General features: G+C 42.6%; 1 protein-coding gene across 1 annotated transcript in view; it reads right to left on the bottom strand.

The window, feature by feature from the left end:
* LOC133759135 (guanylate-binding protein 4-like) overlaps positions 1-14,281 on the bottom strand; it is a 29,251-nt gene extending 14,970 nt beyond the window's left edge. Inside the window, exons 1-3 of the mRNA XM_062190103.1 lie at positions 14,061-14,281; positions 13,219-13,321; positions 4,955-5,150 (exon numbers count right to left, since the gene is read on the bottom strand). Of these exons, the coding sequence (XP_062046087.1) occupies positions 4,955-5,144 (190 nt within the window). The 5' untranslated portion in view covers positions 5,145-5,150; positions 13,219-13,321; positions 14,061-14,281. The remainder of the gene's footprint in view (positions 1-4,954; positions 5,151-13,218; positions 13,322-14,060) is intronic.
* Positions 14,282-15,214: the final 933 nt, after the last annotated feature.

Genomic DNA, 15,214 nt, shown 5'->3' with positions numbered 1-15,214 from the left:
AATTGGAAATGAAAAAAAACAACCTGGTGTTAAATTGGAAATGGCATAGAAAATTAATTAATTTAAAAAAAATTATGTAGGATCTCTGTCTTTAATGTGCTGTACACTGTTATATAATGCTATAACTAGTACTCCAACGGTAGTTTTTTCACTTTGTGTTGCTATATGGGGCAAACTGTTGAATTCTTTACCTAATATATACTAAACTGATCTTCTGTATATAGAGAATTGAAAATGAATCTTTATGTGAATGGAAGGGAAGAGGGAGCGGGAAAGGGGAGGGTTGCGGGTGGGAGGGAAGTTATGGGAGGGGGAAGCCATTGTAACCCATAAGCTGTACTTTGGAAATTTATATTCATTAAATAAAAGTTTAATAAATGGAAAAAAAAAATCCCTGAGAGCCGGCTGACAGGGTGGCCAGGGGTTATATTCATTAAACCTGTAGGAATGCAGGCTAGATCAGGAAAATAAGCATTCTCTGAAAACAAATTATATATATATATATATATATATATGTTATACACAAAATTGTATAAATATGTATCATAATACAATCATTATATATAACAAGTTTATATCATATAGTCATAAAATTTTATAATATATGATTATATACTAATCATATATAAATATTATCTTATAAAGAAATGTTCTTTCTTTCAAAGACTCAAACTACATCACTTGGTAGAGCTGGTAGAAGTCTACTAACCCACATCATTTTTTCTGAGACTAAAGAGCTCTCTTGCCTCTCATCTTCTCATAGGGTTCCATCAGTGGGAAGCCTCACAGGAGACAGGAAGGCAGGCACGTGTTCCTTCTGCTTCCCCCTTGCTGGGCCTCAGCGTCCCAGTGGCTCAGTCCTCCTTACATGTGACTCTACCCAGCGGTGTGGTCTTGACCATGATCTGGCATCAACTCTTTGCCTGTCTCTTCAGGCTGTAGGGATGGTAACGCCCACCCGGACGTTGTCATTGCCCTTCTCTGGTGCTCTCTGATGCTGCAGTGTCTCTCTTTACCCCACATAGTCCTCTGGAAATCCCTCCATGGAACTCTCTTTGATTATTTTTAATTGATTATCCGTTTCCTGCCACAACTTATTCTGTACATTAGGGTTTGTGTTTTTCTCACTCCCATCTCTTCCCCTTCATTTTTTTTCTTTTCTCTTCTTCAAGCTAATTATGAGTCCTATGTCGTTACCCTCAGGAGGGAGATGTAAGTGAAGGGAAAGCAACATAGAGCTGTGAGTCCTGTTGGCCCTGCTTTCCAAAGGCTGAATCCCAGAAGGACATGGTTTGAGGTTCATGCCCAGGAACCAGCGGATGGTATTTTCTGCCCAACAGCATTTTGACCATCTGCCTTAGGCCAATGTTTCCTCCATATGATAAAAGAACTTGAGGTGATGCAATTCCTAGAAGTTCATGGTTTTACATGGCTCAGGTCACTGCATTTCTACAGTCTGGGTGCTCTCACAGGGAGGACAGAAAGCCTGAGATGGTCTGGTCTTTTCTGCATTGTTGTATATCTGATTGCTCACACCCTGTGAACCCCCTTGTAGAAAGGACAAGTGTGAATGGAGATGATGACTACATAAAATTTGTGGGAAAATGGAATTAAATGGTAAGTTACATTACCACAAACAAACGTTTAAATCCCTACACATTGTTTTCACTATACACAATTTCCATGAACATTTGGAAGACTCTCCATCACAAGAGTTTGAAACTTATCTTTTAGTTCTATTTTCTACAAACTTTTGAAATAAATTCATATAAACACACACACACACACACACACACTGAGTCACAACCTAAGAGAGAGAAATAGTGAACTGGTTCTTCTCATGAACCTGGACCAGGAATGAGTGTCGTTCTTTCCATTTTTCCTGGGATATGGCAGGGTGGTCGAGTCACAGTTCAGATGTTTGAAGTATTTTGGAACCACAGCCTCTTAGTAGAGTACAGGGAATTTACTACATTGCCCTTTAAGGCTGTTCTTGAGTGAACAATAAGAACAATGTGGTTGAACCTTTAATTCTGATATCTGTCTCTAACAGGCCTCAACTCTATCATGCTTCAAAGAGTGTCCCTAAAACTGATGTGATCCAAGTAAGTGAAAGTGTATTCTACTGACTGAGGATGAAAAATGTCTCCAAGAGAAAATTAAAGTATGTTACTTAGGAGTCAATGGAAGATTGGAGGTAAAAAGGGGAGAGAAAAAAAGAAAGGAAAGACAGATAAGGAGAGAGGCCTAGAGGAAGGTTGGGACATAGTGATTGAGGGAAAAACTGAGAGAGATGGAGAGAGATGCAGGATCATCACAGTTTCGTCCACTAATGGTTAGTTAATAATGACAGTGAACCAGGCAGGAAGTCAGTCATTAGGGGGGAAATTATTGTATAATTTTTAGGCTAGAAACAACAAATAGCACAACAAGACCTTGTCCCAAATGCCAGTAAAAGCCAGAGACAACTCGTGGGGAAAAAAGACTTCATAAACCATGATATGCAAATGGCAAATCAATATGTGAAAACATGCTCACACTTAATCATCATGAGATAAATAGTATATCACTACACAGTCTAAAGTTAAGCCAAAATTTAAAATTTGTCTCATGTTATTAAATTTATGCAGATTGTAGTATTTTCCATTACTATTAACGAACAAACAAATTGCACCTAAAGGTATTTAATATTGTCAAGAAAGCCTGAAGACAATTATCTCTGATGCTTCAATGGCATTTCTGGATATCTGGTAAAGAGAAGATTTGTACGTATTCCCCAGGATATAAATGCAAGAACAGTCATGACAGCCTCATGCATGAATGATAGTAACTGGAAATAATACCAATGTTCATTAACAACAAATTGATAAATAAGGAGTATTATTCTCAGACTATGGCATAATGTATCATAGTACAAATAAGTAAGTTACCTTTACATATAATACCCAAAAGATTCTTAGAAGTTTTGCTGAGAGAAAGATGAAAAATACCCAAGACTACAAACACTATAATTCCTTGTAAATAAAATGCTAAAAGAAAGATCAAAGTACACTGATGTTAGAGTGTATACACAGGCTGTAGACTATTTTTAAAAAGCAAGAGTGGAAGCAGTGTGCCTATGAAAGTAAAATTTCAAGAGCTCTAGTGAGAGTGTAAGGAGGTATTATTTGGACAGTTTGGTGTCCGGAAAGTTATATTTCTTGATCCTGATTACATGGGTATTCACTTTATATTTACCTTGATGTACATGTGTGTATTATATATATTCTTCTGTGTTAGAGTTTAAATATTAGAAAAGATTTAATATAGAAAGAGAAGGGAATATAATTTATTATGTCATGAAGTGAAACAGAAGGCATTGTAGTTCAATTTGAATATTCAATATACATTAATTCTTCTTTTTTTTATTTTTTTATTTTTTTTATAACTTTTATTTAATGAATATAAATTTCCAGTGTACAGCTTATGGATTACAGTGGCTTCCCCCTCCCATAACTTCCCTCCCACCCGCAACCCTCCCCTCTCCCGCTCCCTCTCCCCTTCCATTTGCAATATACATTAATTCTATGAATGTTTCTGAATATTTTCAGAATTTTATATGCTACTTGAATGAAACGTACAGCTTGTGAAAACAGATGTAAGAGGAAGAAAGAAGTAATTACTATTGTTCATTTCCTGAGCAAGTTATAGTGGAAGGGATCAAGATGATCAGCAGGTGGTTGGAGCAGTGGTTAGGATGCTATTTGGGACAACTTTATCTGATATCAAAGTGCCTGAGTCCAAGATTCATCTCTGCTTCTGATCAAGTTTCTCCATAGTACACAGCCTGGAATGCAGCAAGCAGCCACTCAAGTGCTCAGGTGCCTGTGAATCCTGCTAGGCTCGAGGTGCTTGTGACCTGGCCCAACCCCAGTTGTTGAGAGCAGCTGGGACTGAAAGAGAAGATGAACGATCTCTGTCGGGCTATCTTGCTGCCCTCAAAAGAAATATAAATAGCCGGCGCCGTGGCTCACTAGGCTAATCCTCCGCCTTGCGGCGCCGGCACACCGGGTTCTAGTCCCGGTTAGGGCACCGGATTCTGTCCCGGTTGCCCCTCTTCCAGGCCAGCTCTCTGCTGTGGCCCGGGAGTGCAGTGGAGGATGGCCCAAGTGCTTGGGCCCTGCACCCCATGGGAGACCAGGAGAAGCACCTGGCTCCTGCCATCGGATCAGCGCGGTGCGCTGGCCGCAGCGCGCCTACCGCGGCGGCCATTGGAGGGTGAACCAACGGCAAAAAGGAAGACCTTTCTCTCTGTCTCTCTCTCTCACTGTCCACTCTGCCTGTCAAAAAAAAAAAAAAAAGAAAGAAATATAAATAAATGCTTAAAAGGTAAAGAAAATGAAGTGGAGTTGATCTTTTGAAAGACATAGGAGGCCGGTGCTGTGGCTTAACAGGCTAATCCTCCGCCTTGCGGTGCCGGCACCCCAGGTTCTAGTCCCAGTTGGGGCGCCAGATTCTATCCCAGTTGCCCCTCTTCCAGGCCAGCTCTCTGCTATGGCCCAGGAAGGCAGTGGAGGATGGCCCAAGTGCTTGGGCCCTGCACCCACATGGGAGACCAGGAGAAGCACCTGGCTCCTGGCTAAGGATCAGTGAGATGGGCTGGCCGCAGCGGCCATTGGAGGGTGAACCAACGGCAAAAAGGAAGACCTTTCTCTCTGTCTCTCTCTCTCACTATCCACTCTGCCTGTCAAAAAAAAAAAAAATGAAAGACATAAGGAACTCCTCATTAATAGGCTAAATAATGATATTTTCTAGATACATGTGTGGTTGAGGTTGTAAATCTGGAGGGGACAATGAGAAGTTTTCTTCTTTGGAGGAGTCATGCTCTCCTTTCAGGTGACTCTAGATGAGGAATCATCAGCCTGTGTTGTCACTGGTGCCAAGCTAACGACCCCTGTTCCAGGCCCACACTCACCATGGTTCTGTCTTGCCAGGCGATTCATGAGATAGGATTTTCCTGTACGGCATAATCCCACAATGGCCACCACCACCACCGGTTGAGATATCTGGTTAAGAATCTCCAAAGCAGTGGGATTCAATTTCAGCTGCTCTTCCCAGTTTTCCACTAGACAGATGGGGGTCTTCATGGTGATATCAGTTGCCATGGTAAACTGTAACCCCAAAAAGTCATTGATTAATAAGCAGAATCCTAAAGCTTTTCCTAAATGTTATTCAAGTGTAACACATGTCAGCTTTGTTTATGCACTGTATATGTCAATCTCCTAAGTTTTATATATCTTTAAAAGAAAAATAACTCATCTAGCATGTCAACACCTGGTTATAGGTAGCTTATATACCTTACTTCATGATTTTTACAAAAACTCTAAAAAAGCATTGCTCCAACCCTGGCTGTTGATTATAGACAAGGTTGAGGGCATTGGTTAGCAAAAAGAAAAGAAAAGAAAAGAAAAGAAAAGAAAAGAAAAGAAAAGAAAAGAAAAGAAAAGAAAAGAAAAGAAAAGAGGAAGAAAGAAAAGAAAGAGAGAGAGAGAGAAAAAGGAAGGAAGGAAGGAAGGAAGGAAGGAAGGAAGGAAGGAAGGAAGGAAGGAAGGAAGGAAGAAGGGAAGTGCAGCAAACTCAGCAGTTAACATACTTCGGGGTTTCTGCAGTTCTTTCACTGCTGAGCCTCATTATGGCTGCATTGAGGATAAGCTATGTTGTTGTGAAAATACACCAAAGTGGCATTCCTAACAAGAAGGCAGTCAGAGAGGTTTTTTTTAAAGATTTATTTATTTATTTGAGATGCAGAGTTACTAAGAGACAGAGAGACAGAGAAAGAGGCCTTCCATCCACTGGTTCATTCTCAAATGGTCGCTATGGCCAAAGCTGGGACAATCCGAAGCCAGAAGCCAGAAGCCAGGAGCTTTTTCAGGTCCTGCATGTGGGTGCCAGGGCCCAGGGACTTGGGCCACCTTATTCTGTTTTCCCAGGTGCATTAGCTGGGAGCTGGATCCAAAGTGGAGCAGCTGGGACTCTTCAAACCAATGGCCGTACCAGATGCCAGCATTGCAAGTAGTGTCTTAACCTACTACTCCACAGCACCTGCCCCATTGAGAGAGATTTGGCTGTCACTTATCTTCTCAAAAACAATGCTAAGCAGCATTTATGTATTCAAAAACTTTACTAGCGGTGTGACCACCAGAAAGATTACTAACTTCTCTGCGTCTCTGTTTCTTCTATAAAATAGAAATAGCAAGCAGTGACAATCTAGTAGTCATTAAATAGCTCTTGAAGTACTCCTGAAACCATGCCTGGTTTACAGTGATTCCTATATAAACCATGCTTGAAAATAGAGCCTAAGGTAGCATGCAGATATTTCCTGAAGGGACATGAAGGATTGGCTTTGAACAGAAACAGTGACACTAGTCCCCAGGGTGAAAGCAAGCAGAGGGCAGAGCCCAAGGCAAGGATGAGCAGGCAGGTGCTGACCCAACAGAAAGGCTGACAGAGGGAGAATGGATCAGCTAAGAGGAACCCAGAGCTATCCTGGGATGAAATGCCAGGGTTGAAAGTCTAGGGTTTAAATCACCCATTGCCCATACTGTGAAACCGTGCTGTGTCCAAAATGTGGGCTCAAAAATGCCCATGATCATATGAAAACATGATAGATATATATATATATGTACACACACACACACACACCATACACACACAATGGAATATTGTTCAGCTATAAAAAATAATATTCTATCATTTCCATCAAACTGATTGCAAATGGAGGACATCATGTTGAGAGGAAAAAGCTGGACACAGAGATAAGTGAAGCATGTTATCTCATGTACGTTGGAGCTAAAAAACAAAAAAAAATACTGGGACCAAAAAAATAGAAGAAATGCCTGTATGTATCAGTTCTGTTGCAAATATACTTTTATCAAACTTTGTTCTATATCAAAAATATTGTTTAAAATGCTATATCATTATAGTTTTTATAACCTGGAATTATTTTAAAATTCACTTTTCATGAGTGAAATTAACATTTTTTCATTTGATTATTGTTTATAGCCCTTTCCTATCTTCCAGTGAACTAAGTTCTCTTCACTTTTAATTTGTTGAACTCTTTATTTAATATAGCATTAAGCCTTTGACCATAATGTAAGTTAACAGTGTTGTCTCAAAACTTCAAAGAAAGAGAGAGAGGGAGGGAGGGTGCAGGGTAAGTATCATTATATTCTTAGAATCCTATCTGTGAACTATGTCAAATCTGCTCTCTTTATATCAATATCACAATAAAACATGTTTAAATCATCCGTAGCTTGGGGCGAGACCTTATAATTGGACTTCATCTTTGTAAGCCTAGATTTTCTCATCAAGGTTACAGGTAAGCAATAATGGCTGCCTGCTTTGTTACTGTAATACTGAGAAAAAGAGACTCACTAAATTTTTTAAATATAAATGATTAAAATCCTTTTACCACAACAAGCAAGTCTGAAAATGTATTAGGGTACGCTTATTTGTTCTTTAAGTTGAAATTACCAAGAAATAATAACAATCCAAGGTCTGTTAGAAAAAAACGAAAGTTCTTAATAACCTTTCTTTGTATATTTTCTCTACTTGTGTGCAAGTGCTTGGGAGCAGAATTGGGGCAGTGAAACAGGAGCTGGCATTGTGTGGTAAACAAGAGGAATTGTAGAACTTAATTACTTAAATATTTTGGGTTTTGGTTAGGAATAGATTCATTTCCAAAGTTCTGTTTATTTGTGTTTTTAATGCAAAGCATTCTGAGCCATTTAAACCAATGATTTGCTTTTACTTTTTAACAGGGTTTTGGTGGTGCAGCAGGTTCAGTGAGCTGTTGCTGACATTTGGGGAGTGAACCACTGCCTGGGAATCAGTCTCTTTCTCTCTGTCCCTCTACCTCTTAGATGCTTAACCAAATCCTTTTTTAAAAATTATACATATTCTGTACCATATGATGCTTTGATATATTAGGCATTGTGTAATGGCCAATCAGGTTAAACATATCTACCCCATGATACATTTATCATTTCTTTATGGTGAAAACCTTCAAATCTTTTCTTCTAGATTTTTATGTTTTTAAGAAAAATCTTTAGTACACTATCAGTATCACCCTACATACTGCAGAACACTAGAACTGCTTACTCTTATCTAAAATAACTTAGTATCTCTTAAATTGCCTTTGCCCATGCTTTCCTCCCAGCCGCTAGAAACCACCATTACACTCTTAACTGCTGTGAGATGAATTCTTTAAGATTCCACTGGAGTGTGATCATGGTGTGTTGGGGTCTTAAGCCTGAGGCTAGCCCCTGGACAGCATAAGCACTCCCCGAAAAGCCTAAGAGGATAGGTAAGGTCAAGGGGTCAAGCACACTGCAGCAAGCACCCGTGAATTCTGTGGAAGCAGGAACTACCTTATTGAGGAAGTGTACGGGTTTATAAGGCTTCCAAAAGACATGTGCAAAAAAGCTCGTGCAGGTGTGGGTAGAACACGCACAGGGGCATCTTAAGCAAAGTATAGGTGTTAGGTAGGAAGTCAGATATGAGCTTATGCGTGTGTGACATAAAGGCCTAAAGAGAAGATGTCTATGTCCAGCATATGCATCTGCATCTCAAAGTCATCCCCATAACGTTTCAGGGGCAGCCCAGTGTTCACATCCTGCCCTGCCCCCACTGCCAGGTGGGGGTCCCTGCCCCTTCTGCCTGACAATCTTCCACAATCTTCCAGATGCAGCCCAGTATCTGCATTTCAAATACCCTGCTCCGGATCCTGGGTTAGGATGGCACCAGCTAGGCTTCCTCCTGCCTGATACCTTCAGGGAAAAACTCAAATGGGAGCTTCTTAATATTTACACCCATAAAATCCTTTGTTTCAGGAGGAGATGGGTGAAGACAAAGACCCATCTCCTTAACCCCACCCCACCCCCCCACCCCACCCCTGGCCTCAACCAGACTGTGCGCTCAGCCCTCTGCCTCACTGCTGAGCTGCTGAACCGCCCACCTGGCTTGCCCAGGTGTAATCTCTCCACTCAACCATGTAACCCCACTCTCCCCCAGCCCGAGTGAGGTGCCCATCTGTTCTTATGGCTGTCCCTTCCCTAATAAACGTTGCTATTTTACTTTCCACTACTCTCTGTCTCACGCCTGAATTCTTTCTTGTGCAAAGACAAGAACCCTGACATTCAACGGTAACATAGGGATCACGCACTGTTCATGCGTCCAGAACTAAAGCAAACCTATCCCTGCCAGTGGTCTGATCTTATGTAGCTTAACCACAGCAGCCACAGACACGCCCCTCGAACATCCGCCAGGCGCCATATTGTAATGGAGATTTTAGGCAATGCCCAATATTTTCCCCTCTTTATTTTATATTAAAGAGAGAAAGAGGAACTGAGTGGAGAGTGTGCCTGTCTTATGTTGTCCCCTCTGACTTGGATCCACCCTTTAGGGAGCATGTCTGTCTTAGGTTGTTCCCCTCTGGGGATCTTACCTGTCTTTGACTACTACTCCAGCTGTTAAGGGCTGCCCCAAGGGGATCTTACCCATCATTGGCTACCACCTCAGCAACTCAGGGTATGATGTATTATACCTCTACATCTTGGCAGTGGCCGTGGCAGATGTATAGGGTTCCCAATCTGGCATTTAAAGAGCAGCATAACCCAGTTCTTAAAGAGTGGCATATTGTTGTTGGACCACCATTAACTGGACCACAGCAATGCGATCTTAGACAAATTTACAAGGACAATGGAGACCAAGGGGCCCACAGCGGGAGGAGATAAGTTAGCCATCCCCCAAGGCCCGACCACAGGTAATAGAGCTTCTTGGAGGGTCTTGATCTTATCCTGAATGATGGCAGAGCGATTAACATAAAATCAGCACTCCTGATGTACCATGATGATCCAGTCACAATGAGGCAGAGAGTCCAATATGGTCTTTTTATCCCTGTATGAGAAAAGAAAAATTGCTCCTCAGGAGGGGATCCTCCTGGGTGACCATCTTCAGCAAAGGGGAGATATTGGTTTCTCGCAGGTTCCCATATGGGATTGGAATTCCCCTGAGGGAAGACACATCCAAATCCTCTACCAGCGCTTATCAGTGGGTCTGGTCCTTGTCAGCATCCCTTTAGTGGGTCCTTCCATTTTACCCTAACCGAAAGGTAGGGTACTTGGAGGGACCAATGTTTGTGAAAGGCTGACAAGGGCTGATGTTTTGGAAAATTTAAAATATTTCAGGTGAGCATGGCCATTCATAGCTGGTCCTGTAGGGGTATGATTTCCCCCTGTTTGTTTTATATTAAGTTGGTCTTTTAAAATTTTATTTTGTTTTTTTGATGATTGTTTGTCCTTGTGGGTTGTGAGGAATTTTAATAGAGTGTTGAATCATTTTACATCTTGGCAGCACTTTTAATCTAAACATCCTGATTGGTTATTATCTCTGTAAGATGAGAGATATCTTTTTTGACATCTCCAGGGGCTCTCTGGAGATACCAAAATCTAGAGAATTTAGAACTTTGATCTTTAGAAAGTTTGTTAAAGGTGCCAAGAGAACTTAGAGTATCTGGTTAAAACAGAATTTTTTTTAACATTTTGAAATGATAGTCATTTATTTAGTTAGGGTGATTTTGACACTTTTAGACCTGATTTAATCAAAATGATATTTAACATAACTTTTTAAGCTTTAATGTGTTTTTATTAATCTAAACTTAACAGAGACAGTAGAGTAAGCAATAGATTACCTTGGCAGAACATGAATTTTAGGTCTCTTGTTGTTGAATAAACCAGAAATAAAAAACATTAAACATAGTAGTTAGCACATGAAAGCATCACATAATTCAGAACTATTTAACAGAGTTAAAAAGAGCTTATAGTGAAGGACCCTAATCCCCACTGGGTCCTTTAGATCGCGACCCCAGACTCAAAAATCCTCAGACCAGATGATGCAAATGCAAGAGGCGGCTTTATTTACATTTTGCGCAAAACGGACCCCTCCCTCCTGAGAGAGTGAGGTACTGGACAAGGGTTACAGGCAGTATTTAAAGGCAAAAACCACAAAGTTATCTTAAGCAAGTGAATACAAAGGGGAAGGGGGTTTTTGTTTACAGTAATTTCACTTATCTTAGTATACAGCATTCCTGCTTATCTCAGTACACATCAGTTTTACTTATCTTAACCATTGCACAAGGGGGGTTTCCAAACTGCTATTCCCTGTTATCTGCTAAGTTGCAGTTTCCCAGAAACTAACTGACCTTTCTTGAAACTTCCTAGTTTTTTAGCAGGTAAATTTTCAGAAGTCCTTCAATAGGACCTAACTCTAGAAATGGCTGAGAAACCAATTAAGTAGACACTGTAAAAAAGAGGCCTTACAGTTTTTGCAAAAACAGATCTGTAAAAGAAACAAGTTTAAAGTATATCAAAGACATGTAAAACTGAGCAAGCGAACCAAGCCAACCAAAGGGTGTTTGCATTAACCCAATTTTCTGAACCAATTTGTATTGGCTTACTTTAGTTAACAACATAAAGGCTTGTATACACAGAATTTACTCTTATTTTTATAAGGCTACTCTAGCTGGAAAGCAAAACATGAATACAACATAGGTCTGACATCACTTACAACACTTTAATACACTTCGCATAATCTGAATTGACTCAAACAGCTGTTACTTTAACAAATTTAGAGTCTTATCCTTTGAGAGTTCAAGGGATCCGACTGGAAACCTCAAAGTTGGAAGACTCGGTTTAGGATTCAAAACTGTTAGTGTAAGACCCCTAGACTAGGTGTCCTACAATACGGACCCCAGAAACACAGACTCCACTCCAATCGATGCAAAGGCAAGAGGAAAGTTTATTTCATTTGCAAATGGGCTGTCTCTGTAGCACCCTCTAGTGTGATGCAGGGAGAGAGCGGCCCCGAACATCAGTTTTACAGGGTATTTAAAGCTTAAAACCACAGCATTAGCATACTAAACTGTGTCAAAATTCTATTGGGTATGTTAATGGTTACTAGGGAAGGAGTTGGGCTGGGGGTAGTACGGGCTGTTGTGCTTTGCGGTTTTTCTTCTTTCCTTATCAGCTTAAGCAAGCAAGGAAGAGGATGGCAGTAAAACCTTGGTATGTCACAACAGGATAAGGGGTTGCAGGGCTTTCCGTTCTTCTTTGTTCTCTAAAGATAACACATGTTTTACAAGCTTAGCCATTATACAGAAGCAAGAAAAAATGTGGTTAGCCTTGAGTCCTGTTAGTCCCAGTTCCTCCATAGTCTCAACTTCGTCTTTTCATTAGAGAGTCAAACCATTTAGCCAAAAATTAGTACTTTTAACCTGAGCATTTTAACCAAGGCTGTAGACTAGATCTGATCAGATTTAAGGTAATCACTCAAACATTAAAGACAGGCAAATAAAGTAAACAACTTCACATTGCAGTTTTCCCAATCAAGACTCAGTACTGGCAATAGAAAAACATGAAACCTTCAAGACACATGCAAACTCCCATCAGCTAAGTCAGGGACAGCAGCACAGAAAAGAGCTGATCATTAGTGTAGGAGGCAATTGCTTAGGTTTCCATTAAATGCAAAGAGAAAGACCCATCAGGTTGGAAAGGGTTAATGGATCAAGGTTTTTGTTCCCTTAGGTAAGGCCAGCATTTCCCTTCCCCACCTCCTCCTAGTAAGGAGGGGAATTGAATTGGAAATGGAGAGGAAAAAAGCAGCCCTAGGAAGTGCTCTCCCTAGAGATATCTGACCATGCCTGCATGGGTGTGGCAGGCCACACTGACTGGAAGAGAGTGCAGAGAAAGGCTGTGGTCCCCCATTGACAGGGAAGACAGTGCATGCTGGGGCCTAGCAGGCCTGGTCATGGGGTTGGGTAGGCGCACTGTTTACAAGATGGTGGCAGGCAATCCAAGGGAGGGGAATACCCATAATAGCACTAGGCTGAATGTACCCTCAGTAATTGGAGGGGCGGTAGATTGAGGCAGCGCTGGGCCTTTAGGGGTTACCGCCACACCTGAAGGCTCTACCTTAGTTTTAACTGCCTCTGGGGATTTATTAGCCTCCTGACGTTCCTCATCAAAGGCCACCCAGCTCATGTGTTTCATATTAACCAGCTTAGGTGTGCACGATTTTTTATGTGGCTTTGAGCCTTGCGTCTTTAGTATTTATCTCCGTGCATTAGGCTCTGGGTCACCAAACTTAGCATGAGATTGCCCCATCCTTTCGGGGATAACTTACCTCCAGAGCCTTGCTTAGCTGCTTCCGCTGATACTTTCACTTAGGCCGGAGTTCGTCCTTCTCTCGGGCTGGAGTCAGTCCTTCTACAGGGCCTGTTCGAGTCCTGTCGAAGCAGGAACTACTTTATTGAGGAAGTGTACAGGTTTATAAAGCTTACAAAAGACATGCACAGTAGGGAAGCCAACCAACGAAAAGGTCATGCAGGCATGGGTGGACCACGCACAGGGGCATCTTAAGAAAAGTATAGAGATCACGCACTGTCCACGTGTCTGGAACTAAAGCGGACCTATCCCTGCCGGTGGTCTGATCTTACATAGCTTAAACACAGCAGCCACAGACACACCCCTCGAACATCCACCAGGCTCCATATTGTAATGGAAATTCTAGGCAATGCCCAATAACAGTGTACTGGTCTTTGTGGGCTGGTTTACTTCACTGAGCATAAAGAGCTCCAGGAGCAGGGAGGTGAGAGGTAGCCACCCACAGTAGCGCCTCTGCCAGGTGCTGGATTGGGGTCCTAGAAAGGACTTCAGCCCCTTTGCACATAAGCGGGTAGGATCCTTCCCTCCTTGTTCACTCAGAGCTCTTTGCTTGCAGCCCAGATTGGAAACCCTAGGAGCAGCAGGGCATCCTGGGCACAGCAGGCACAGGACTGCAGCCTCTAAAATCCATTGAGATACTACGGGGTCCAGAGAAAGCGCCTGCTGGCCTCGCACCAGGGCCTGTGAGGTCCTCCTGCTGCCTGCACCCACCACTCCTAGGTAGGCTGCGCTAGGAATTCGAGGTGGTCGCTGTCAGTGAAGGGAAGGGGCCAAGAAGAAGAAGCACCTCCTTCCACTTACCTGACCAGGGCGCCGCAGTCAGGGCCAAGCTCTCCTCTGCCTGCGCTCACCACTCGCCATCGCTCCTGATCTGGCTCCTCCTACACACACTGTTATGTTGAAAACCAGGGCTGCTCTCACCACCCAAATGAGGTCTGAGTGGACGACAACCGAAAGCGAAACCACATGCTTTTCTTCGTAACGGCTGAGATGTTTGCTGTGTTTTGCAGGTGGACAGGAAATCGGAGTTTCTAGGAAGAGGGGCCAAGAAAGCCTTAGGCTTCCAGTTTCTGAACCGCTGTGCCCCTGCTCAGCCCTGAGGAGCCTCTGCCCCTCTGTCCATTTCGGCACCCTTCAATCAGACAAGAGCAGCCTCTGCCTCTCATGGCCACCACGGACGCTGCCTGGGTTACACGCACACTCCTGGGCGAGCTGACCTCCCTGCAGGTCAGGGGCTTGCACAGGGGCCTGGCAAGGAAAAGCAGTTCATCCTCCCGAGATCCAAACAGGAAGCGCCTGGCATGGAGCCCTAGTGCAGGCGCCTGCTCTGGCGGCTGCTGGGGATTGGTGAGGAGACAGAGGCAAGCGCCCTGGGCTCCAGGCAGAGCTCAGAAAGGGCCCCTTCACACCTGCGCAGCCCCTGTGTGGGTGGCTCGGGTAAGCTGAAGACTGTGTCTCATTGTGTGGATGTTTCCACAAAAGCCGACCTAAGTATGATTCAAACACATTCCCAGGTTCCTGCAGGGTGTATAATGCTTCCTGGAACTAGTTTCTCTCTCTCTCTTTTTTAACCTGGGGGTAAAAGGGTGTATTTCCATTTACATGGCTTAACTCAGTGAAGCAATATTTGTAATTCTATCCCTAGTGATATAGCATCCACACAATGTCTATACTTTTTATTTTCACAAGTAAGAGATAATACGTGATTTTTGTGTTCCTGGGTATGGCTTACTTCACTTAGCATGATGATCTGAGATCTGTTTGGTGGTTGAATATTACGAGTAACATTTCTTCATATATACACCACACCACGTGACTCATCAGGGCTGCCTCCCGTATCAGCGTTAGAAGGAAGCCGGGAGCAGGAGTTAGAGCTGGGTATCAAAGCCAAGCACTCCAATATGAGACAGGGTCTTAACTGGCATCTTAACTGCTAGTCCAGATGTCCTGCCAAG

Source organism: Lepus europaeus, chromosome 5, assembly GCF_033115175.1.
Source record: "Lepus europaeus isolate LE1 chromosome 5, mLepTim1.pri, whole genome shotgun sequence".
In the NCBI taxonomy this organism is placed as follows: domain Eukaryota; kingdom Metazoa; phylum Chordata; class Mammalia; order Lagomorpha; family Leporidae; genus Lepus; species Lepus europaeus.
Note: the sequence above shows the minus strand (reverse complement) of the source record. Positions and strands in the feature narration are given on the sequence as shown.